Source organism: Erpetoichthys calabaricus, chromosome 7 (genome assembly GCF_900747795.2).
Source record: "Erpetoichthys calabaricus chromosome 7, fErpCal1.3, whole genome shotgun sequence".
Classification (NCBI taxonomy): domain Eukaryota; kingdom Metazoa; phylum Chordata; class Cladistia; order Polypteriformes; family Polypteridae; genus Erpetoichthys; species Erpetoichthys calabaricus.
Window position 1 is genome coordinate 185,226,392 of NC_041400.2, and position 27,299 is coordinate 185,253,690.

Here is a 27,299-nt window from a genome sequence, read left to right on the forward strand (position 1 = left end):
TGTTTGTGAGACTGAACCCTGCTTCATTTGCGAAAATATATTCATGGTGTCTGTCCATGGAATTCAATTCAAACATTCTCTTTATATAGAAATAGTTTTGCAAGTGCTACAGAAAGACGGACCTGTGCTGTAGTATACATTATATGCACTCTTGATTTCCATACATTGTACATACTGTGATGTCATTGAGCTTGACAGTAGTATGTATACAGTACTATTATACTGTAAACAATCGACTACTGTAAATTTGTCTGAATGTACACTTACTTGCACATACTGAAATCGCAGCTCTTTGACCCTTTCTGAGTTGCGCTCAAAGGGTACTTTGTATGCTTCATGCACACCCTGTTGTGTTGGAGGACACGGTTGATGGTGGAACGGCTGAAACTGTTGATTCCTTCATAGTTTGTGTTGTATTCAATAATTCATTGTTGTATTTCTCACAGTCTGAATGTGCAGTTACAAAAACATTCATTCAGTGCAGTACAAACAGTGATGGAGTTTCCTCCCAGTCTACGGAAATGTCTGTATACAGTAGTATTGTGAACTTTGACCAAAAAAAACAGTTGTACTGTACCTGTTCTCTCGTCTGAATCTCCAGATTATGGTGGACACAGAGAATCTACTGATATTGGGTTGTACTCTTTGTCCTGCTTTCTTCATTGTCCTTCCATGGACAAAAACTTGGTCTATGACAGCAGCTTGAATTTCATCAGAAATTACTACTCTTTGTCTTGCTCTTCCTCTGCCCCCTCCTCTTCCTCCTCGTACCCCAACTCCTACATGCACTCATCCTCTACATTTCTGATAGTTTCTGTTCATTGTTGATTTAAAAAAAAAACCTTCACTCGCCTGTGTGCACCCTGAACTGGCTTATATTGGTTGTGTCACATCATTTGAAACAAGTGTGATCAATTTTGAGTCATAGTGTTTAATTTATGAGAGCTGTGTATTTGTGTTTATCATTTGCCATTTGGGGTTTACCAGTATGCATCACAAGTTCAATGTAGTGCAAAATGTCTTTTATTGCATGAGAATGTGTTTAGAGTTTTGCAAAGATCTGCAAATTGTGTTTCACTAGGTGAAAATTGTTTATGGTATTGTCAAATGAGAAAATGATTCAATAAATGAGTTCAGGCCACTGAGCTTGTGGTTCAGACAATGGGGTTTAGTGTTTTAGCAATTCGGAAAACCTGTATAGAACCTCTTTAAATAAATAAATACATAAATAGAGAGAGAAATAATTACACACACATACAAACCATATGGTCTGAACAACACACCAGAATGACTGAAAAGAAAGAAACTTTCTGACTTGAGTGACAGTCACAATGAGGTTCTACAGTGCATCCAGAAAGTATTCACAGCGCATCACTTTTTCCACATTTTGTTATGTTACAGACTTATTCCAAAATGGATTAAATTCATTTTTTTCCTCAGAATTCTACACATAACACCCCATAATGACAACGTGAAAAAAGTTTACTTGAGGTTTTTGCAAATTTATTAAAAATAAAAAAATACTGAGAAAGCACATGTACATAAGTATTCACAGCCTTTGCTCAATACTTTGTCGATGCACCTTTGGTAGCAATTACAGCCTCAAGTCTTGTTGAATATGATGCCACAAGCTTGGCACACCTATCCTTGGCCAGTTTCGCCCATTCCTCTTTGCAGCACCTCTCAAGCTCCATCAGGTTGGATGGGAAGCGTCGGTGCACAGACATTTTAAGATCTCTCCAGAGATGTTCAATCGAATTCAAGTCTGTGCTCTGGCTGGGCCACTCAAGGACATTCACAGAGTTGTCCTGAAGCCACTCCTTTGATATCTTGGCTGTGTGTTTAGGGTCATTGTCCTGCTGAAAGATGAACCGTTGCCCCAGTCTGAGGTCAAGAGCGCTCTGGAGCAGGTTTTCATCCAGAATGTCTCTGTACATTGCTGCAGTCATCTTTCCCTTTATCCTGACTAGTCTCCCAGTTCCTACCGCTGAAAAACATCCCCACAGCATGATGCTGCCACCACCATGCTTCACTGTAGGGATGGTGCCAGGTTTCCTCTGAACGTGACGTCTGGCATTCACACCAAAGAGTTCAATCTTTGTCTCATCAGACCAGAGAATTTTGTTTCTCATGATCTCAGAGTCCTTCAGGTGCCTTTTGGCAAACTCCAGGCGGGCTGCCATGTGCCTTTTACTAAGGAGTGGCTTCCGTCTGGCCACTCTACCATACAGGCCTGATTGGTGGATTGCTGTAGAGATGGTTGTCCTTCTGGAAGGTTCTCCTCTCTCCACAGAGGACCTCTGGAGCTCTGACAGAATGACCATCGGGTTCTTGGTCACCTCCCTGACTAAGGCCCTTCTCCCCCAATCGCTCAGTTTAGATGGCCGGCCAGCTCTAGGACGAGTCCTGGTGGTTTTGAACTTCTTCCACTTATGGATGATGGAGGCCACTGTGCTCATTGGGACCTTCAAAGCAGCAGAGATTTTTCTGTAACCTTCCCCAGATTTGTGCCTCGAGACAATCCTGTCTTGGAGGTCTACAGACAATTCCTTTGACTTCATGCTTGGTTTGTGCTCTGAAATGAACTGTCAACTGTGGGACCTTATATAGACAGGTGTGTGCCTTTCCAAATCATGTCCAGTCAACTGAATTTACCACAGGTGGACTCCAATTAAGCTGCAGAAACATCTCAAGGATGATCAGGGGAAACAGGATGCACCTGAGCTCAATTTCGAGCTTCACCGCAAAGGCTGTGAATACTTATGAACATGTGCTTTCTCAATTTTTTTATTTTTAATAAATTTGCAAAAACCTCAAGTAAACTTTTTTCACGTTGTCATTATGGGGTGTTGTGTGTAGAATTCTGAGGAAATAAATGAATTTAATCCATTTTGGAATAAGGCTGTGACATAAAATGTGGAAAAAGTGATGCACTGGGAATACTTTCCAGATGCACTGTATACAGGCATATTTTTGTTGATATAAAGGAGCCCCAGTGCTGTTTCTTGACTACACTTCTGCCAAGTAGTTTTTTTGGCATTGAAGTCCTCAGTGTTAGTGTGTCAGAGAGAGGACAGTAACGTTCAAGAATTTAAATGGTGAGATGGCATAGTATACTCACTTTGTATGCTCTTTTCAACACTAGTGAATGCAGCATGCCGTGAATTTGGTAAGCTGATTCTGAATTAAAACATGCCGCAGTGGTATCTGGTTTCTCATTGCATATTTCTATTTTTATTTTACAGAGGAGTGCCAGCAGTGGTGGACTTTGCTGCCATGAGAGACGCTGTTAAGAACCTTGGTGGAGATCCGGAAAAGATTAACCCTATATGTCCAGCTGACTTGGTCATTGACCATTCAATTCAGGTTGACTTCAACAAAAGGCAAGTTGCCTCATTTCTAAATATAAAGTGCAGTTATTGTAAAAAAAATTATATTATGATCTGTCCTCCAGTAAAAGAAAATGAATTGTAGAACATTTTGTATTTTTGTGTCAGAATCTGTTTATAATAGTGAGATTCAACCAGAGACAATGGCCAGATGCATATTCAAAAAAGATTTATTCTTGGAAGTGCCCCTGATTTTTTTTTTTTAATGAATTGTCATTTTCTAGTGCTGAATAGATAATAAGAGAGAGTTACTCTATAAAACAGATGACTGTTTAAGGCGAATTTACAATATTCAGAACGACCCTCTACCCCATGCTATAATGCTGCAAAGATAAAATTGAAAACTAACATTTGTGTAATTCAAAGTTTGTAGCAGCAAGCTATATTATAGCTTCATAAGGCTATATAGCAAATAAAATTATGCAAAAGAAAAAAGGTAGTTTAAAGAAAAAAAAAAGAGAGAAAAATCTTTTTTATGAAAGTACGTGAGTGCCTCAAATGTGACTGTGTTTTCAAATGAGTCACAGTAACACTAGTAATTTAAGACAACATTTACAGGTGCGTAAAAGAGCAGAATCTGGTCAGTTCGCTGCTCAGCAGGACAAATGAAAGCCTGAAGCAACTTCAAACTGACAGGTAGCGCGTCTTTTCTCTTTGTTTTCCGTAGACCTTGCTCTCCTTTGTTTATTTTTTCTGTTCATATTCATTTTCTTTAATATCCATACTGTATGCAGGCTATGTATTATAGTAACTGACATCCAACCGAACAGATGGTTCAAGTGTTTCAATCTTAGATAAATGCGTTCAAAAGTACTTTATAACTGTAAGATATGAGACATAAAGTAATATCAGACTTTTAGTACAGTTTATATGAACAGTGAGTATCTTTCATTTAACTGAGTTAATTAATCGCAAATTAAATTTGTGGAAATGCTTTCTTAACTGTTTCCACTTGTACAGTAAATTCAGAAACACAATAGCTACTTGTTCACTGGTAGAATGAGGGTTACTTTGCACAAAGTTAAACACATCTACTCCAGCATTTGAGTATCTGATTTAATTCTTACTAGTCATAGAGCATCTCTTTAACATTTTGTATCCATAAAATGGCATTTCCCCTAGTTGTACAACCAGCTAGTCAAGTTTGCTCTGCCTTGAAGTACTATATTGAGAGAGGAAGGGAAAGGAATGATGTCTTTCCCCAAAAAACTACTGTGGAATTTAAAGATATACATTTTTAATATATATTTGCCAAATATACCGGTCCTGTTTAAACAATAAATGCCATTCTCATCGTATTAAATTGAATCTGTATTTTATGTAATGGCACACACACACAATCCAGTGCCATGACACACAGTGCATGTATGAAAGTCATATAGAACTCAATTAAACCAAGTAAGGAAAGTGCTAAGCAGGCAGTTGTTAGCAGAATGTAATACATACTTATTATTGTGGTTCTTCACAAAGAAGTCTAGTACCAATCCCTAGAACACCAGGTAGAATTCGCTTACTAAATTTTTGAAGTTTTACTAAAAATACATAAAGCCCCTGGGAAGGGGAAAAAAACACTTTCCACATCAGATTCAGAACATACCTCTACTGAAAATTAAGCCATCTGTTGCATTTGTCATGGGAATCTACACTCAGTCCTTGCAACTCCTATTAGAAAAAGCAAGACAAATACGTACCGGGGTTAGTACCTGGCATTCCTAACTGTTTACATTCAAGGTAATAAGTGAATTAAAAATCATACACCTGCAGGACTTTGGAATATTATGAGTTTCTTTTCACAGTCCATAGAAAAACTCAGTTTGTGGAGAATGAAAATTTTTAACAAAGGTAAATGGACCATGTACACTAGGTAATGTAAGATATAAATGAAAAAGTTGCAGAGACTGCGGTGGGCTGGTGCCCTGCCCGGGGTTTGTTTCCTGTCTTGTGCCCTGTGTTGTCTGGGATTGGCTCCAGCAGACCCCTGTGACCCTGTAGTTAGGATATAGCGGGTTGGATAATGGATGGATGGATGGATGGAAGTTGCAGAGGGTGAATGCTTGAAATGAATGAATTACAGTGTGTAATTATGTTGCTAAGAATGGTTACTGGACTATTCAAATTCAGTTTATTCTTATAGGATTCTTTTCAGACCATATCAGCAAGTTAGCAAAAATAAAACCGTAACATTCAATTTTATTTAAAAATACCGGTACCCAAGGCCACTGTACAACAATACACATAAAATCAAACAATCCAATGTACAAACAAAGTTAAGAAGGCAACATCAAAAAGATAGGTTTTAAATCTAGATTTAAAAACAGAAAATGAGGTACATGCACAGAGCTGCAAAGGCAGGGCATTCCATAGCTGTGGTCCTAATGCATTAAAAGCCCTGTTGTCCATAGTGCGCAATCTGCATAATGGAATAGTTAATAGCAAGGAGTCAGAAGAACGAAGTGACCATGATGGAGTATATGGACAGATTGAAGGTGGGGACTAGACCGTGAAGACCTTTAAAAACTAAAAGGAGAAGTTTATATTAAATACGTAAGGGACCAGGTAGCCAATGCAATTTTAGAAGTGTAGAAGTCATATGCTGACAGGGTTTTAAGTGGGTAACCACTCTAGCTGCTCAATTCTGTACATATTGTAATTTATTTAGACTTGAAGCAGGGATACCAAACAGCAATGTATTGCAGTAGTCAAGTCGCGAGATGACAAAAGCATGAATAAGCAACCCAGCTGCAATATTAGAGAGCAATAGAGAGCCTTGAAATTTGCTTAAGGTAGAAAAAGGCAACCTTGGTAATATTATTAATATGAGGAATAAAGGAGAGTGTAGGATCAAGGATTAACACCAAGATTTTTAACCTGCGCAGACAAGTATGTAATAAAGTCAGGGATTTTTACTGAGGAATTGTCTATTTTCTTTAAAGTGCCTGGAGATGCAATAATTAAAGCATCAGCCTTATTTAAATAGAAATTTCTAATTGTTTGACTTATGATGGAAAGTTTGGAATCTTGTGGGTGGGGGTAGAGCATGGAATATGGCATACCAGTTTGCAGGAAGAGTCCAGAAAGAAAGATCAAAGAGCAGCCCAGAGTGTCCATGGTCCTTTTATAATAGTTTAAAGAGTATCCATCTATCCATTTTCTGTACCTGTAGTTTTTTCCATTGCAAATCCTATCGAGGGGGCACAAGAATAACAAAGCCTGGACTGACCAACGGTATATTTATGTGCTTATTCATACTTACATCTGCATTTACTAATACCTGAGCAATTGAGCATCACAAATCAACCTGCATGTGCTTGAAATATTTTAATAAACAAGAGCACTTTAATATAATTGGGGGAAGAGTATGTGGTCGATATATTTGACCTGTTGGTGTTTTTGTGTTGAGCACAGAAGCAGTGCATTACTGATAATGCTATGTGCAGCCAGTGCTGATATTATTTTATTTTGTGCGTGATCATAGGATATATATATTATATAATTAAAGTCATTTCATGGAAAATGCCCATGCAAACATAGGAGCACATGCAAACACTTAGTGTAAGAATGCCAGATATTGAACCTTGGCTTCTGGGGCTTTCAAGTGTCAATTCTAACTTTAGCAACATTTTGCTACCTGAAAATTTTTAAATAATTTAATTAACGTGTGTCTATCTAAAATATTGAGCATTTTGAAATTAGAGCATATTTGTTTGTACAGTTCATTAAACTATTGATAATAAAATTAAAAACTGACTTGGGCCAACAGAGGTTTTTTTTTTGTTTGTTTTTCTTCCCCTTTTATTTTATATATCAGTCATTCATGTATTATTATTTTTACCTTATGATATGACATAACATTATATGATATCTTTTGTGTGATAACTGAATCATTTTATTTGTTCTTTATTAATAATGCTTTGTCTTTGTGAAGTAGTGACAGTTTACAGAAGAATCAAGATTTGGAGTTTGAAAGAAATAAAGAGAGATTTCAGTTTTTGAAGGTATGTTGTGTTTCATAATTCTAACCTATCTGGTTAATTTGCAACAAACTTGTGTTATATTAACTACTCTTCAACTAAATATACAACTTTCTGTAGATCATCAGCTTTGTACTCTGCTACAGCCCTATAAAAACAATGCAAGTCAGATATATTGCAGTTTCTCACTAACACTCCAAACCATCTTGTTACTCCACATATCTTAAAAGTAAATTCCCGCTGTTTGCGACTGAGGAGACTGCATGAGAAGTAGAACTGTCTAGAGCTAATGTTTCTCCTTCCAAATACAGTTGGACTTAGGTGTGTCACAATACCAGGATTTTTCAATTTGTCAGCAATACCAGTGAAATTTTATGATTCTCAATGCCTTTCAATACTACTGCAAAAAACAGAAATCCTATTCAGTGGCTTTATATTAAAGTACTTCCATCATTGAAATGAAGAATATTGTACCTGTTTCTGTAATACATTGTACAACAGATAAATACTAACAGTAACAACAGCTTTAAAAACTGGTCTATCCTTCCAGTAGTTATCCAACTATCATTTAAGGAAACAAGTATTGGAATTCATAAATATCAAAGTACAACGCAGGGCTTGAATTTTAATGTGTGGCAGACCTGGGAATATCTCCCAGTGTACAAGAACAAATGGGAGGTTTGATTTCTTTGGGATTTCAGCATAGGAGCTATAAAGAATGATACCATTATGAAATTTAGAGTACATTAGAATGATCTAGATGAGAACAGGCCATTTAGCCCAACAAAGCTCACCAGTCCTATCCTCTTAATTCTTCCAAAATTATATCAAGTTGAGTTTTGAAAGTCCCTAAAGTCCTACTGTCTACCACACTACTTGGCCACTTATTCCAAGTGTCTGCGATTCTCTGCGTGTAGGAAAACCTCTTAATGTTTGTGCGAAATTCAACCTGATTTATCTAAGCAGGTGCACATTCTAAATATGTTCTAACATTTTCTGCCCAGTAACTGAAAACTACTGCTTAAAACCCATGGTCAATACAAAAATTCAAACATTATCACATACGGTATGCACTGTTGAATTAGTGAATTCCAAGATATTAGGATATTTCCATTTAAAGCTGTTTGTAACGACATGCTTTTAAAGTCTGGGTTGTCAGTGAACCAGTGTGTTAGTTTTGTAACATTTGCTATTGTAAGGTTTATATTTGCATCATTAGTTAGTTAAGAAATATTAATAAACACTAACAGTTTAGATAAACTTTATTAATCCAAAGGGTGAAATTCAGATGAGTCAAATTAATACAAATTTTCAATATCAGAAGCTCATGGTGATTTAATTTTCCAAATCTGCACCTTCTTTTTTTTTTTACATTTGTCCAGCTTTAAAGCTTCCTGTGTGAAAACTTGTCAGTTTTACGCTAATCTTTTATTTCAAAACTTCTGTATAACAGCCTTTGTTTTCAGAGTTTTTTTTTTTTTTTTTACGTCCGTGGTCAGTCTTTGTTATTGTTTGTCTGTGTGCAAATAAGAAAATTACTTGGGCTCTTGTTACCTGTACTCAATAAATTTATAACTGTGAGACAGCATTACATTCTTCAATGTGCCTTTCAAATATATGTTGTGTGCTTTCACTTATGGGTTATACTAATGAACATTAGTTTACCTTCAAAAGCCAAATGAATGACACCACCTCAGTGCTGGCAGATTCACATTAAGCAATAAGTACTGTTGTTTTGTGTTTTGTGCTTTTTGTATCTCACACCCTCATACACCTTTATGGAAAGAGCATCCCTTATCTACGATGAAGCGTTCAATCAGAAGAAAATATGAAGCTGGCTTTAAATTAAAAGTCATTGAAGTGGTAAAAGAAATTGGAAACTACGCTGCTGCAACAAAATTCGATGTGTCTGAGAAACTGGTATGAGATTGGAGGAAGCAAGAAGATGTAAAAAAAAAAAAAAAAAATTTAAGTGTTGTATTTTTGAATGGGCATATAAGTCGGGGTCTGATTTTATGACCCGACTTATACACTAGTATATACAGTATGCTGTTTTTCATGTTCTACTAACTGCAAGTTTCTGCGATTTCATGTCTCTTTTAATATGGTACATGATGTTTTAATAGGGAGATGTGCTTTGTCCATCAAATAAATGAAACACTAAATTACATTTTATTTTGGTATTAATAAAGCAGTCGGTGCAGTTAACAAGCCATACTTCCAGTTCATTTGAATCTTGCCTCAATTGTTACTGTTCTTATTGATGCCAGTCCTCCAACATCACGTAGTCATACGTGTATATGCGTAACTTTGGATGTGTGCAAGGCATCTCCCCCAGAACCTGAACTGTATTATGCCAGTTAGAAAATAAGAGGATGCTTGGACTGACTAACACTGCAGAATTGCTCATTACAATCAGAGAATGAACACAAAGCCACCATTCATTTATTGGGACTGTGTAGAACATTAAAAAGCAATTAATCTCATTATCCTTCCATCTCCTCTTACAAATGTGTGACAATACAAGTTAAGCCATTACACCTTATCTGATCAGTAATGTTATTTCGCTTTCAAAAATAAATCTGTTTCTGAATTAATTTCATAATGGGATAAAAGTGACTTCTGCTGTTAATGTGGTGCTATAGCCATTTTCATATGTAGTTTTTATGATGTGTTATTGTTTCTTCAGGAGTTATTTGTCATCTTGCAGTCACACAGTAAATCTGATACTGTAAAAGAGATGGTACTTTTACGTTTTTGGAACTTTTTTTATCAAATTAGTAACTTAATGTTTTTTGTGACATCCCTAGTTTTACTTTGATTTGCAGTTAATTGCATTATTCATTTTTAAGTAACCAGAAAAAATTAATTGTAACAGAAAATTGAAAATACTATGACAACAATCAAGAGTTTAAAATAAGAAATAGAAAGGCGCTTGCGTTAGTATCTAAATTGGGGGGTGGGGGTAAGGGGGGGGGTTGGAGGAGGGTGAGTTACAATGTGAAATGTGTATAAAAGAGATTATAAAGAACCACTGATTCTAAAGCTTTCATGATTTTAGAGGGATGGGTGCATATATTTGTATTGCTTAGTGGGAGGTCTTTTCAGACAATGCAGTGTTTGAGCTAAATACATCCATAGAACTTTGTTTTATTTATTTTTACCCCTTTAGTGTGCGTGGGTTATTGTGTGTGTGTGTGTGTGTGTGTGTGTGTGTGTTTTTTTTGTTTTTTTTAACTCGCTATAGTAATCAGTTTATTTGAAATTGTGTGTATATTTTTCTTGAGCTGAATTATGCCAAAGCTATCACATTTTGCTTAAACTTGTTCTGAAAACCAACCCTGCATGTACCATGGCTTTAAAGTACAAGCGTCAGAAACCTAAAAGAGATGGTGTTTAGTTCGAGGGAACGCAGGTTGGCACATGCATAATAAAGAAATAGAATGTGAAGTACTTGCAAAAAGCAGATGTTATGGTGAAGTGAAATTTGAATAATTCTATTTTCTCAGTAATCTTCCTAGTTACAGTATGCAGCTGTCAAACTGCTCATTCTAGTTGTTATATGCAAGTCACAGAAAAATCAACATGTTATCATATTCAGTTTATTTATAGTACACTTAAAACCGTCATTACAAACAGGTTTCATTTTATAAAATAGAGGCATCTTGTATTTTGCCAGTTTTTTTGGCCTTGTTGTTTTGGATTTTGGGAAAGGGAGGTTGTTGGTTCAAATCCTGCTACTGACACTGTCACCATGAGCAAGTCTCTTCACCTGCCTTTGCTCCAATTGGTAAATCAAAAGAAATGTAACCAATTGTATCTCAGATATTGAAAGTCATCTCGGATGAAGGCATCAGCCAAATAAGTAAATGTAAATGAAATGGGGGAGTGGTGGTTGGTTTGCAATGAAAGTCATTGTAACTCAAGGAAAACAATGACTCGGTGAATTAATCTGGATCATTTCACTATATTAAAACAAAAGAAATCACACTGAACAACGGGATGCCCATCACCTGTTAAAGCTTGCCAAGTGGTGCACAAGAAATATGAGTTTTAAACTGGAGTTGTATTACACATGTAACAGTGTTTCAGTGAAGATGCTATGTAATACTCGTAAAAAGTTACACTGCTGTATTAAGAAAAAAATGTACACTTGAAAGAAGATTTTTTAGATTGTGGACTAAGGCCAGAATTCTGAAAAGCAACATCATGCGATAACATTCCAAGGTGTGCCTCAGAGGTGCAGTGCTTGTGTGGGAACTATGACTCTTTATTTCAGTTGCTGTATTTTGCACATGTCTTACACAACAGATCATCATGGCTCTGAATTTCAAATCATCTACACTGCAACTAATTTATATTCTTACCAAGCACACCTTCAAGTCTGTAGTGTTCTGGTGTCGAATTCAGGGTTCCAAAGTCATAGAAGATGGTTATCAGCTCTAGGTACTCAGTCTCTTTTAAATTAATCAGATGTATTTCACTTTTAATTTGTGTGCTGTGGGAATTTTCTGAGCTACCATTTGAGACATTACATCTTCATAGTTCTTTCTGGTCAAGTACAGTTAGGTCCATAAATATTTGGACAGAGACAACTTTTTTCTAATTTTGGCTCTGTACATTATCACAATGAATTTTAAATGAAACAACTCCGATGCGGGTGGCACGGTGGTGCAGTGGGTAGCGCTGCTGCCTTGCAGTTGAGAGATCTGGGGACCTGGGTTCGATTCCCGGGTCCTCCCTGCGTGGGTTTCCACCGGGCGCTCCGGTTTCCTCCCACAGTCCAAAGACATGCAGGTTAGGTGGATTGCCGATTCTACATTGGCCCTAGTGTGTGCTTGGTGTGTGGGTGTGTTTGTGTGTGTCCTGCGGTGGGTTGGCACCCTGCCCAGGATTGGTCCCTGCCTTGTGCCCTGTGTTGGCTGGGATTGGCTCCAGCAGACCCCCGTGACCCTGTGTTCGGATTCAGCGGGTTGGAAAATGGATGGATGGATGAACTCAGATGCAGTTGAAGTGCAGACTTTCAGCTTTAATTCAGTGGGGTGAACAAAATGATTGCATAAAAATGTGAGGCAACGAAAGCATTTTTTGAACACAATCCCTTCATTTCAGGGGCTCAAAAGTAATTGGACAATTGACTCAAAGGCTATTTCATGGGCAGGTGTGGGCAAGTCCGTCATTATGTCATTATCAATTAAGCAGATACAAAGCCTGGAGTTGATTTGAGGTGTGGTGCTTGCATGTGGAAGATTTTGCTGTGAACAAACATCATGCAGTCAAAGGAGCTCTCCATACAGGTGAAAGAAGCCATCCTTAAGCTGCGAAAACAGAAAAAACCCATCCGAGTAATTGCTGCAATATTACGAGTGGCAAAATCTACAGTTTGGTACATCCTGAGAAAGAAAGCAAGCACTGGTGAACTCAGCAACGCAAAAAGACCTGGACGTCCATGGAAGACAACAGTGGTGGATGATCGCAGAATCATTTCCATGGTGAAGAGAAACCCCTTCACAACAGCCAACCAAGTGAACAACACTCTCCAGGGGGTAGGCGTATCGATATCCAAGTCTACCATAAAGAGAAGACTGCATGAAAGTAAATACAGAGGGTGCACTGCAAGGAGCAAGCCACTCATAAGCCTCAAGAATAGAAAGGCTAGATTGGACTTTGCTAAAGAACATCTAAAAAAGCCAGCACAGTTCTGGAAAAACATTCTTTGGACAGATGAAACCAAAATCAACCTCTACCAGAATGATGGCAAGAAAAAAGAATGGAGAAGGCATGGAACAGCTCATTATCCAAAGCATAGCACATCATCTGTAAAACACGGTGGAGGCAGTGTGATGGCTTGGGCGTGCATGGCTGCCAGTGGCACTGGGACACTAGTGTTTATTGATGATGTGACACAGGACAGAAGCAGCCGAATGAATTCTGAGGTGTTCAGAGACATACTGTCTGCTCAAATCCAGCTAAATGCAGTCAAATTGATTGGGCGGTGTTTCATGATACAGATGGACAATGACCCAAAACATACAGCCAAAGCAACCCAGGAGTTTATTAAAGCAAAGAAGTGGAAAATTCTTGAATGGCCAAGTCAGTCACCTGATCTTAACCCAATTAAGCATGCATTTCACTTGTTGAAGACTAAACTTCGAACAGAAAGGCCCACAAACAAACAGTAACTGAAAGCCGCTGCAGTAAAGGCCTGGCAGAGCATTAAAAAGGAGGAAACCCAGCATCTGTTGATGTCCATGAGTTCAAGACTTCGGGCTGTCATTGCCAGCAAAGGGTTTTCAACCAAGTGTTAGAAATGAACATTTTATTTCCAGTTATTTAATTTGTTCAATTACTTTTGAGCCCCTGAAATGAAGGGATTGTGTTTTTTAAAAAAAAAAAAAATGCTTTAGTTGCCTCACATTTTTATGCAATCGTTTTGTTCACCCCACTGAATTAAAGCTGAAAGTCTGCACTTCAACTGCATCTGAGTTGTTTTATTTAAAATTCATTGTGGTAATGTACAGAACCAAAATTAGAAAAAAGTTGTCTCTGTCCAAATATGTATGGACCTAACTATATATCCATTTGACATTAATGGAAGAAATGTGAGGTAGCTGTTGATGTGTGGTTCAGTCTATACAAAAACAGTAACTTCATGAAAATAAAAGGTAAAGGAAATTTAAATAGCAGTTGCATTGTTGCATATATTAGCACATTGTGACTGGCGATAACCACTATGGCTGAAGTGCTCTACTTTTTATACTGACATGAGGGTAGATGTCCGGTTTATGTCAAAACTTGAATGCAGGTAGCAGATAATCGTTCCACAGTGAGTTCCCACTTTGAAGAGTGTTTGCATGAAATTTTAACTGGGAACCACAAAAGTTGAATATTTTCCAGAGTGTGTAAACTGAGCATTTTACCCTACTCTAAGGAGTATTTGTCAGATTGAGGGCTCTTTTCTCATATATGTATATTTGTGATTATTGGTTAAGTTTAAAGAAAATGTGCTGTTGGTAAATTAGTAAGTAAAGCATCAACACAGATAAAATGACTACAAACAGCTTTCATAATATACAAATGAATATCATATCATTGTGCAGAAGATATCAACTATCAGCAAGTAGTTTGCCAAGGGTCAGCTGTCAGATATTAACAGCATTAATAAATCCATTGTGCCACCAGCCAACCTAAAAGCAACTTTTTGCCTTTAATAATGGGAGTATAACCAAGAAGTGGGAACAAGTCCAAAAGCGTTGTGTTCATCAGAGGACAGTAAATGATCATTTTGGTTCATTACAAGTAGAACAGTTAATAGTACAAAGATGGATACTGTGTCTGAAATGTATAACTTTGAGTTTCTCTTTTTACAATACAGTGGGGCTCACAGGCATTTAAAAACATGAGGATAATTCCACCCGGGTCAGGAATAATTCATCAAGTGAATCTAGAACATCTTGCGAGGGTGGTATTCAAACACAATGCCTTTTACTACCCTGACAGTCTTGTTGGTACCGACTCTCATACCACAATGATTGATGGCCTTGGAGTCCTAGGCTGGGGTAAGCTTACCTTGATAGATCTTAGTAATTAGAAGTGTGTTGATTTGTGTGTGAGGAAGATTAATGGGACTGGGGGCAGTCATGGTTAATGTGGAAGAGCTGATTCCTGACACTGTAGATTAGGTGGCAAATTGATTTATCTGTTATTTATCTGTGTTTGAAGAGGATTCTTTTTTTTCTTAATTTGATGCCCTGTGCCCTCAGCCTAGTCTGATTCACCTGGGCATCTTGTAATTCATGACAGAGAGACACAGTAAGTGACAAAAAGATACGCACACTCTAAACAACATTGTTTATAGTGCAAAAGAAAATGGATCTTTATTATGATAGGTTCATTGACAACTCCATAAAAGATCAAATTTGTTCACTCTTTAGATCCAGTCCACAATAGTGTCAACTCATAATGAGTAAATAGAAAAAAAATCTAAATACTATTACCAGTTTAGACAGATATCCATCTGTGTCTTAAAACAAGACCATACAACCAATCTCGCATCCACCCCACTTAAACTACTGAATTGTAAGTAATAATAACCCAACACATCATCCCAACTACAGTGATTAGCTCCATGCCCCATTCCTTAGAGACACACACAGGCCCAACTATTAAGCACTGTTTGTTATATTTACTTCACAACTTTGTACAAGTGCCGTGCCCGTGACTAGTTCAACACCTTCATTTTCTATGTTCTTTCAAAGACCCAGTCCCAAAGCATTTCCCTGTTCACCCGGTCCACACATCATTTGCGCACTACTAGTCCCCTTCTTCATTCTGATTAGGGCTCAGTCCGTGAATCTCTCCTCCCTGCTCATCCTCTGATTTGTACAGCAGGTCAGATTCTTGATCTGCAAAATCTAAGAACAGTATAGATGTCGAATTCTCAAGCAGAGACCTATTAAGATGAATCAGCCTTCACTTTTGACTCCTGATTCTCCTCTGACTCTTTTGCAGCCATTAAATACTGCTTTCCCAGATAGTGCACTACCACCTGGACCTGTTTGGGTTTGCCTTCGCTGCCTACAGCACACTGGTATGCTAGCTGTACCATGTGCAACCCTCCATTTTCCCCTCACCGTTAGCCAACACTGTCTATTAGTACTAACGAGTCTCTCTCTGTGTATGCACAAACAAACCAATGGATGACTTTACACTTCAATTTACTGGCATTTGCCTGACACCACCTTCCCAGTGAAATACCCCAGCTGTTGGAATGCCTAATATGCTCCGTGCCACTCATAACACTAAATGCCCTGATACCCCCACTCTAGATAAGTGCACATATTCTTCACCAGTATGCCAAAAATTGACAGCACTATGGCATGACCTGTCATACTTACTGCATATTGTATTTTTTAAAGTGTAATTAAAGTGATTTGTAAAAGAAATAACACCAACATCATCCATAAGTTGTAGCGTATTTACTTACTTCTACTTTTACATGAACTATATAAATAAAAAAAAAAAATAAACAAAAAGCACTGAAACTTGAAAAATATGCATTGCAAACAAAGTTAAGTTCTGTGCGAGTACAATCAAGAACATCCTCACTAGAATACCATTAGTCAAAGTCACTCAGCCATATCCTATCCACTGGACCCTTCTTTCAGTTCTGTTCCCTCAGTGTTTCCAGAACCTTCCTCCACATGTCTTCGGACTCTTCATCCCTCTTTCTCTCTCTTGCCCTCTGTGATCCTCTGTGTCCAGGTTCATACTTAACATTTTCATTCTCCTGGAGCTTTATATGCTCTCTCTTAGTCCAATCTAGCAGAGGTTGTTTTCCAACCATTGCCACAATGCTGTGTTAGCCTCTCACTTGAAAGCACCTCTTGTCTTTTTTTCTTCTTTTTGAGCTATTGGAAATGAGGATCAACAGATGATATGGCCCCAAAATTAGTAAATGTCTTTTATTTCCAGTCCCCTGGGTGACTGAATATCTTATGGTCAGTGATGTGGAGAGAGCACATTCTCCTTGCATTTCTTTTTCAGTCTGGCGGTTGACTCCTGCCCTCCTTGATTTGTCATACAAGTTTAATTTATTCCTTTAGTATATTTTTGTTCTTTACAGGTTAATGTTGGAAGGGATGTTTTTATTTTTGTAATTGCATAACTCTGGGTTCTTTATATATTTATTTTCTCCAGTAAAAATAATGTGTGACCTCTGACAGTTTGATTTGGCTTGTGATATACCATCCATTTTAGTAAAAGCAGTTACTAGTGTTGTTTTTTGTAAATATTAATAATATTCTTATGAATAGGGACCTAAAAATGATTTTGTTTTGTTCCCATTAAGCGTTCACATTGATATTACTCATTTTTGTGTAGGAGTGGGTGGCATTGAAGCTGAAGCAGTGATGCTGGGTCAGCCAATCAGCATGGTTCTTCCAGAAGTCATTGGATATAAGGTGTACGGTGTGCCAAATCCACTGGTCACTTCAACTGACATTGTTTTAACTGTAACCAAGGTAGTAATCCTTTTACTTTGTGCCATGAACATAAACTCTGTATGCAATGTGTTTTTAACAATTCATTAAATGTTTTACACATTATAAAGTGTTCATAACTCAGATTTTGACCTGCCCCATTTTTTAAAAATTCTTAAAAAAGGTTTATATTCTTTAGAATGTGAGTAATAGATATGTATTACTGAATTTCCCATAAAAACATATTGGATTTATGAGCAAATAATTGCTTATTGCCCAAATAATTAACTTCAAAATAATTTTCTTGCACAGTGCTATATTTCAGATTACATTTTGTATAATCCTTTTGTACTCATAATTTTCATTTTATTGATCTCAACCTGATCTGTATTGAGTGGGTCTGAGAATGAATATCTTTACAGCATCTGCTAATCAAAGAATTTATGGAGTTTTTTTTTATTTTTTCTGTACTCCCTGGCCATCAGACCTTACTTTTATTCTATGTTAATTAGTGTTCCCTAATTTTAATTATTTATTTTGTCTTTTTTCTCTTTCTTCATCATGTAAAGTACTTTGAGCTACATTGTTTGTATGAAAATGTGCTATATAAATAAATGTTGTTGTGTCTTTATAGCATCTGCGACAAGTTGGAGTGGTTGGAAAGTTTGTAGAGTTCTTTGGGCCTGGTGTTGCTGAGCTCTCTATTGCTGACAGAGCCACTATAGCAAACATGTGTCCAGAGTATGGTGCCACTGCTGCCTTTTTTCCAGTTGATGATATCAGCGTACAATATTTAAGACAAACGGGTAAGAAAAATATATGAACAGCTCTTACATAATGAATCAGTGGTTATTTTTTAAAGTTTCTGTTAATTTACTTTTCTTAATGCTGAGTACTGACTATTTTAGTCCATCCATCCATCCATCCATCCATTGTCTCCCGCTTATCCGAGGTCGGGTCGCAGGGGCAGCAGCTTGAACAGAGATGCCCAGACTTCCCTCTCCCCGGCCACTTCTTCTAGCTCTTCCGGGAGAATCCAAGGCGTTCCCAGGCCAGTCGAGAGACATAGTCCCTCCAGCGTGTCCTGGGTCTTCCCCGGGGCCTCCTCCCGGTTGGACGTGCCTGGAACACCTCACCAGGGAGGCGTCCAGGAGGCATCCTGATCAGATGCCCGAGCCACCTCATCTGACTCCTCTCGATGCGGAGGAGCAGCGGCTCTACTCTGAGCCCCTCCCGGATGACTGAGCTTCTCACCCCTATCTTTAAGGGAAAGCCCAGACACCCTGCGGAGGAAACTCATTTCAGCCGCTTGTATTCGCGATCTCGTTCTTTCGGTCACTACCCATAGCTCATGACCATAGGTGAGGGTAGGAACATAGATCGACTGGTAAATTGAGAGCTTCGCCTTGCGGCTCAGCTCCTTTTTCACCACGACAGACCGATGCAACGCCCGCATTACTGCGGATGCCGCACCGATCCGCCTGTCGATCTCACGCTCCATTCTTCCCTCACTCGTGAACAAGACCCCGAGATACTTGAACTCCTCCACTTGGGGCAGGATCTCGCTACCAACCCTGAGAGGGCACTCCACCCTTTTCCGGTTGAGGACCATGGTCTCGGATTTGGAGGTGCTGATTCTCATCCCAGCCGCTTCACACTCGGCTGCGAACCGATCCAGAGAGAGCTGAAGATCACGGCCTGATGAAGCAAAACAGGACAACATCATCTGCAAAAAGCAGTGACCCAATCCTGAGCCCACCAAACTGGACCCCCTCAACACCCCTGGCTGCGCCTAGAAATTCTGTCCATAAAAGTTATGAACAGAATCGGTGACAAAGGGCAGCCCTGGCGGAGTCCAACTCTCACTGGAAACGGGTTCGACTTACTGCCGGCAATACGGACCAAGCTCTGGCACTGATCGTACAGGGACTGAACAGCCCTTATCAGGGGGGGCGGTACCCCATACTCTCGGAGTATCCCCCCACAGGATTCCCCGAGGGACACGGTCGAATGCCTTTTCTAAGTCCACAAAACACATGTAGACTGGTTGGGCAAACTCCCATGCACCCTCCAGGACCCCTGCTAAGGGTATAGAGCTGGTCCACTGTTCCGCGACCAGGACGAAAACCACACTGTTCCTCCTGAATTCGAGGCTCGACTATCCGACGGACCCTCCTCTCCAGGACCCCTGAATAGACTTTTCCAGGGAGGCTGAGGAGTGTGATCCCTCTGTAGTTGGAACACACCCTCCGATCCCCCTTCTTAAAGAGGGGGGACCACCACCCCCGGTCTGCCAATCCAGAGGCACTGTCCCTGATGTCCATGCGATGTTGCAGAGGCGTGTCAGCCAAGACAGTCCTACAACATCCAGAGCCTTGAGGAACTCCGGGCGTATCTCATCCACCCCCGGGGCCCCTGCCACCAAGGAGTTTTTTGACCACCTCGGTGACCTCAGTCCCCAGAGATGGGGGACCCCCATCTCTGAGTCCCCAGGCTCTGCTTCCTCATTGGAAGGCATGTTAATGGGATTGAGGAGGTCTTCAAAGTATTCCCCCCACCGACCCACAACGTCCCGAGTCGAGGTCAGCAGCGCACCATCCCCACCATATACAGTGTTGACACTGCACTGCTTCCCCTTCCTGAGACGCCGGATGGTGGACCAGAATCTCCTCGAAGCCGTCCGAAAGTCATTCTCCATGGCCTCCCCCAAACTCCTCCCACGCCCGAGTTTTTGCCTCAGCAACCACCAAAGCCGCATTCCGCTTGGCCTGCCGGTACCTATCAGCTGCCTCCGGAGTCCCACAGGACAAAAGGGTCCTGTAGGACTCCTTCTTCAGCTTGACGGCATCCTTCACCGCCGGTGTCCACCAGCGGGTTCGGGGATTGCCGCCACGACAGGCACCGACCACCTTACGGCCACTGCTGCATGTCCGCTCTCTGACACACCAACACTGAGTACTTTTAGCCAACAAATTATTCAGTAGAAGTGTGTCATGAAATGCTACTAGGGCTCCTTTATACCAAGAACAAAGCATCTGCATAATGTCTCACTGTGACAACCATGTCATAATTTTTCATTCTTTTTTTTTTACTTGCTTTATAGTCATTCCGGTGACTGTTTAGACCAAAGTGTGCTCGTCTATTTTGTATTTATGTATTTACTTACTTACTACCTATTTGTGTATTTATTTATTTAAAGAGCTTCTACAAATAGCCAAATGTCCTCCTGAAGACAAATATATCTATTTAATAACTGTCATCCCTTCCCCAAAGTTGTTTTCGGTTCACCTTTTCTGTTAATCCAAAATTTGTTTCTGTAGACAATTCCAGACACTTAACTGTACAAAGCACTTAAAGGAATACTCACCCAAAAATCTTACTTGTTTTATATGTTATGACATGTAGATTATACTGATGGCCGAGAAACATTTTTTGTATCTCATGTTTTCATGCAGAACGGAGATTAAGTTAGAACACACGTCTATAGTGATCAACGTTCGACAACAGCAAACGATATCAAAACATCTATGAATAAAGTCTCACATGACTCGGGTCGCATAATCTACATGTGAAGTCATCCAGTTGTATGCTCATAACATCCCAAATGCATGTATTTTTACCAAAATAATGTTAAATGTCACTTCTGGAATATATTCTTCTTGACTAAAACAGAATGTGTTCAGATGTGATCGAGCTTTTGAAATGTAGAACCCCCTAGCACAACCACTCAGAATAGAAAATGTTTTTATGCAGAAAATGAAAAACGTGCTGCGCTGTGATCCAGAATACATGAACGTGGCAGTATAGCTGATGAACACGTACTAACCCAAGATTTCACAAGCAGCTTCTAAAAATATGCCTTAAGTGCATATGGTATATTTCACTGATTAAACCCACTGTGGTGGCAACTTTACATACCCATGCCAATTTCCTAATAATGTGCAGGTGTGGTCATTAAACAAATTTCCCCAAGGGGGTAAACTTTTGGAGCAAAGCATAATCTGTGGACTTCCCTAATATAAAAGCAAAATTTGGTAAAGAGAGGTTTAATGATGTGGCTTTGCATACTAGAGAAACTCAAACACACATATATATGTTAAACATACTTCATGTAATAGAGGCAATGCCATCCATCCAGTCTCCAACCCGCTGAATCCGAACACAGGGTCACGGGGGTCTGCTGGAGCCAATCCCAGCCAACACAGGGCACAAGGCAGGGACCAATCCCGGGCAGGGTGCCAACCCACCGCAGGACTAGAGGCAATGGAATACAACATATACCACACAAAAGTGACTGAGCTGTGAGGAAAACTGTTTATCTTAATAATACAATTACATGCAATTGGAGTGTCTGTGCAGGTAATTGGGAGTTCATTTCTGATTGAAACAACACATATCATTTGGTGGCTACAGCATGGGCTAATCCATCACTTACTGTGTGCAGTGATTTGGTCCTCTTAACTGTCAAATACTGTAGCCTAGAAATGACCTAGAGGTAGTCTTCTGTGTAAACAAGCAATGAGCCCAGAAAAGGACTGTTTTATTTGAATGAATAATTGTTTTTCTGGTGGAAATAATTGAAGCAATGTTAATTCCAAAGGAGGAACTTGGGTTTATCTGTATTTGCAGTTGACAAATGATTTTCAAGGGATCAATTACATGCAGGGGTTGGATGAAGCCTGCACCCCCAATTGGACTTCAGTTTATTTGGTGCTTCAGCAGTCTTGAGCATGGGAAAGGCGCTATATAAATGAAAATGTATTATTATTATTCTTATCCTACATAGAATTGTAACAGTTGTTCATTTCGGTATATTAGAAATGTCGAAAACTCATCTTGCCATCAAAGCTGGTGATACAATCATTAAAACATAATTGCTGTTCATATTTTCATTATATATTTGTAATGCCTTTTTTATATTTTTCCATTAGGAAGAGGTGAAGAAAAGTGCTTATATATTGCAAAGTACCTCAAAGCTGCTGGGATGTTCAGAAATTACAGTGATGCATCTCAAGATCCTGGTTTTACACAGGTAATAGTTATCACTAAAACATTTTTGGAGAAAAATTTCACTCCTCACTACTACTGCCAACTTTCTATGTTAGTTAAGTTTCCATGTTAATACTATGAAGCAGCATCCATTCACTTTGCTTTTGCTAAGAGAAGAGTACAAGTGAAGCATATGGCATACTATGATTACTTAGTGGCTCCCATGTATTCAAGTAAACAGCCCAAGAAAAGTGAACTGTGAGATATGATTGGCTGGAAGTGACCATTTAATTGCATTTCTTTCCTTTATTTCTCAAAACCTGCCCAATAAAGCTCTAACGGTATTAATGCCAGAGTAGTCTTTACTAAACATTGGTTTTACTGCACATCATGGCATTGCTTTCCCTGTAAAGTCTCATGTAGCAAGACATGTACTTTTGTAATTTAAAGCAAGCACATAGCACTTTCTTGCTGTGCACTCCTGTTGTCCTATAAAAGCCATGGGGGAACAGAGCCAGTTCTCATATGAGCACCCCCAGACTTTATGCATTCTATTCCTCTCCCTAAAATGAAAGTTGTGATTCAGGGATTCACACAATTTTTCTACTGTTCTCTAATGACCGCAAACCACCCTTCCTTCATCACTTACATACTGTACTACAGGGGGACCCCCTAACAACACTCCCCAAATCAGGCCAGTTACTCTTGACAGTTTCCTTCCTGATTTGCCATCTTCATAATGCTTTGGGCTTTCCCCCTTTAAGTTATTGCCCTGTTTTGTGGACATGATCCTGTAAATAAATATATGCAAATAAATCTAAATGTTTTAAAGTATTAGTAACTCTCTGTTGCCATTTTTTAAATAAAGAAAATAACCAGAATCTTTATCTTTATTGCCAGGTAGTTGAGCTAGATCTTGGAACAGTAGTTTCTTGTTGCAGTGGCCCCAAACGACCACAGGACAAAGTAGCTGTATCTGACATGAAGAAGGATTTCGAAGCCTGTTTAGGTGCAAAGGTAACATATTTGTGAGGAATGTTAAGTGTATTTTAGAATATTAATGAGAACCTGTGAACTAAAATGAATGTGATTCATTTTATAATTCTGAAGCCATGGTTTCATGAGACAGAAAAGAAGCAAAATGCAAATGTGCAACCTGTTGTGTGTTATTTTTATTGGTAATAGTTTTATTATCCTGAACAATATTAAGAAACCCTCATGCAGTCCAACTTCTTTTTTTCTTTTTACAGCAAGGATTCAAAGGTTTCCAGATTGCATCAGAAAATCATAATGCTACAGTTGACTTTGCATACAATGATCAAGAATTTAAACTGGCTCATGGGTCTGTAGTAATAGCTGCAATTACTAGTTGCACCAACACAAGCAACCCTTCTGTTATGCTGGGCGCAGGTATCAGTTCTGTTATACATTTCTTGAATTATGCATTCAAACCAAGCTTCTGTTAAATGAATTATTGCTGTTTTAAATAATTTTTAAAGGTTTGATACCTGTCACTGACATAAATAAGAATTTGTGAGGTACCCTTTATATGACAAAAATGGATTACTACAACATATTCTAACATTTTGGTAATCTCAGATTACCTCCTTCCTGTTGATCATGTTTACCAAAAGTCAGCGTTCACTTAATACCATGAGTTGTAGTATCGTGTTTGTAGTTCCCTTTAATTTTTTTGTGAGAATGATAAAAAAAAAATACCAGCTTACTGTTTGTTAGGTATGATCTGTCTGTATTGTTTAGAGACTGTACGGTTAAAAAAGGATGGTATAGATGGTGGTGAAGTAGAGAAATGTGGAATAAGAATTTCTAGACAGGGAGAGGAAGCCAGAGTTTGCAAAGCAGATATAACTCGGCAGCAAAGTAAAAATTAGGAAATCCCTTAAGTGAAGGGAATAGAAAAGAGAATGGCTCTTTACTTATTCCAGAGTTCATGCACCATAATGTATACAACTATAACAGTATGTCTCAACCTTTATTCCTCCAAGGTCTCCCAGTGCAGCACAGGAATATGTAAACCCACAAACACACACCATACACAGTCCATGACATTTACCACCTTGTACCTTTGTTACAGTCTTGACAGAGCTGCTTGTTTTTGAATTTAATATTCAATAACAAAAGCAAATTTTCTGCTGTGCTGTTGCACACCCTTGATTTTTAAGTGTGATGCAAAGTTAAGAATCCATTTCAAAAACCGTCTGTGTGCTTTTATTAAATAAAAGTTATTCTTCTTTTTCTTTCGGCTGCTCCCATTAGGGGTTACCACAGCAGATCATCTTCTTCCATATCTTTCTGTCCTCTGCATCTTGTTCTATTACCCCCATCACCTGCATGTCCTCTCTCACCACATCCATAAACCTTGTCTTAGGCCTTCCTCTTTTTCTCTTCCGTGGCAGCTCTATCCTTGGCATCCTTCTTCCAATATACTCAGCATCTCTCCTCTGCACATGTCCAAACCAACGCAATCTCGCCTCTCTGACTTTGTCTCCCAACCGTCCAACTTGAGCTGACCCTCTAATGCAGGGGCGGACAAATTCAGTCCTGGAGGGCCGCAGTGGTTGCAGGTTTTTGTTCCAACCCAGTTGCTTAATTAAAAACCAATCCTTGTCAATTATTTAATTACATGGCTTGTTAGTGCTTTAACTCTGCCATGTCAGGTCATTCTCATATCCTAGATTTGTTTTCCTTTCTAAGGATATCATCCAAATGATTTGAAGTCTAAAACCGATGAGTAATTCTCAGTGCTTCACTTTTTTCTCTTCACTTTCCTTCCAAGTATTTAATTAAACCAAATAGTGCGTGGTAAATACACACAGGTGTAAATGGTAACAAGCTAAGTGGAGAAATGCTGGCCTCTTTTGTCATTTGCGTGGTATTGCTAATTAGGAGCAATTAAAAACCAAGAATACAGCTGTTTAAGACTAAAATAAGCAATAAGGGTTCAAAATCTTAAAGAGTGAGACAACTAAAGTGAAGCTGAAGTGTTACTTGAGCAATAAGGGTTTCTTATTAAGCAATTGGGTTGAAGCAAAAACCTGCAGCCACTGCGGCCCTCCAGGACTGAATTTGACCACCCCTGCTCTAATGTACTCATTTCTAATCTTATCCATCCTTGTCACACCCAATGCAAATCTTAACATCTTTAACTCTGCCACCTCCAGCTCTGTCTCCTGCTTTCTGGTCAGTGCCACCGTCTCCAACCCATATAACATAGCTGGTCTCGCTACCATCCTGTAGACCTTCCCTTTCACTCTTGCTGATATCTGTCTGTCAAATCACTCCTGACACTCTTCTCCACCCATTCCACCCTGCTTGCACTCTTTTTCACGTCTCTTCCACAATCCCCATTACTCTGTACTGTTGATCCTAAGTATTTAAACTCCTCCACCTTCACCAACTCTGCTCCTTGCATCCTCACCATTCCACTGACCTCCCTCTCATTTACACACATGTATTCTTCTTCTTCTTCTACTACTTCTACTTCTTACTAGTGCCTGAATTTCTCAACATAAAATGAACTGATATTTTTTAGGGATACATAATAACCAGTAACTGCCACAATACAAAATTTAGAACTGCCAGTAATTTGGATAAAAAAAAGCTGCTCATTTGGCTTAAGTATTTATACTTGTTAAATTATGCATAAAATGACTACATATTTCTGAAAATTAAAAAGTAAATTTTTAAAATGGAAAATTATTTGCTACAGACTTTTTTTTTTACTGAATTACATAACCAACTTTGCTATCCTCTGGATTTGGCACTGGCTGTCATTGTATTAGATGCTTCTTTTTGAACTGCTGCTCTTAATGAGGGGCACAAAGTTGCTGCCATGACCGGCACAGACCATATTTCAACCACAGGTCATTTCAGCTACTTCCAGTACTGGTTTGGAATGGAGTCAATTCAGAGTCCTTCTTCACACAATTAGACTAATTGCAGAGTAAGAGAGAGACCACCTTCTATTCTATTAAGAAGCCAGGTTCTAAAGCCAGTACCACAAATATCAATGATGTTAGCTATATATGAAGGGACGTTTATAAACGCATAACAATTGAGGCTGTTGCCTTGCTGATGAAATAACATTTTCCTCATCCCAAGGGCCAATGTTTAAATCGGATACTCTGTTAATAGATCTTTTGTGTGTATTCAAATAGACTTTTTTCTGATGCCAAAATATATGGTATTTGTGCATGTAATAATGAGACTGGATATACAGGGTGGGCCATAAGTTTCCATACATAGGAAAATAAACATTTTTTTATGAAGAACCGTTTTTATTTATATAATATGCACTACATGACTGCCATTGTTTAGAAAACACATTTCAATACGTGTCTGCCACTGCTAATGAACACGTATTAGCACAGCTGGAGTTATGCTTGTAATGGCGTTGGTGATACGTTCCCTAAGATGATTTTTGTTATCTTTTCTATTGATAACTGACAAACAATATTGTATACATGTGGAGATTAGTCATGATTTGATTAGGGTTTAAATCTTGTAAAACCTGACTTAAATTAAAATTTTTTAGACTTACTGTTGTTTAATCTGTTGGCAAGTACTGTATTTTCATTTTTAAATGGATCTGTTAAAAATCTTAGCAATACTCTTGTTTTCAGGACTGCTGGCTCAAAAAGCAGTAGCTGCAGGCCTAAGTGTGAAGCCCTATGTGAAGACAAGCTTGTCCCCTGGCAGTGGAGTTGTCTCTTACTATCTAAAAGAAAGTGGTGTGATGCCATACCTTAGCCAGCTGGGGTAAGTAGCTCTAACAAATTAAGAAAAATAAATATGCCATGACTGTGAGTTTATGGTAACTCTCAGAGTTTGTGCATCTTCGGAGTCTTGGAAAAATTCTGCAGGTGATGTTGGGCTGGGAAGACCTAAACTGTCTTAACTGGCAATAAGGAATGTGTGAAGAGAGTTCAGTAACGTCTGAACTGTTTCGT

General features: G+C 38.8%; 1 protein-coding gene across 4 annotated transcripts in view; it reads left to right on the forward strand.

The window, feature by feature from the left end:
* aco1 (aconitase 1, soluble) overlaps positions 1-27,299 on the forward strand; it is a 113,229-nt gene that overhangs the window by 57,108 nt on the left and 28,822 nt on the right. The window contains exons 4-13 of one of the 4 annotated variants that reach the window (XM_028805829.2): positions 3,246-3,383; positions 3,948-4,025; positions 7,315-7,384; positions 14,736-14,919; positions 17,243-17,382; positions 17,975-18,146; positions 22,272-22,372; positions 23,230-23,346; positions 23,580-23,739; positions 26,973-27,108. In XM_028805829.2, coding sequence (XP_028661662.1) covers positions 3,246-3,383; positions 3,948-4,025; positions 7,315-7,384; positions 14,736-14,919; positions 17,243-17,382; positions 17,975-18,146; positions 22,272-22,372; positions 23,230-23,346; positions 23,580-23,739; positions 26,973-27,108 — 1,296 coding nt within the window. The remainder of the gene's footprint in view (positions 1-3,245; positions 3,384-3,947; positions 4,026-7,314; positions 7,385-14,735; positions 14,920-17,242; positions 17,383-17,974; positions 18,147-22,271; positions 22,373-23,229; positions 23,347-23,579; positions 23,740-26,972; positions 27,109-27,299) is intronic. The other 3 variants (XM_028805830.2, XM_028805831.2, XM_028805832.2) reach the window with 3 other exon arrangements.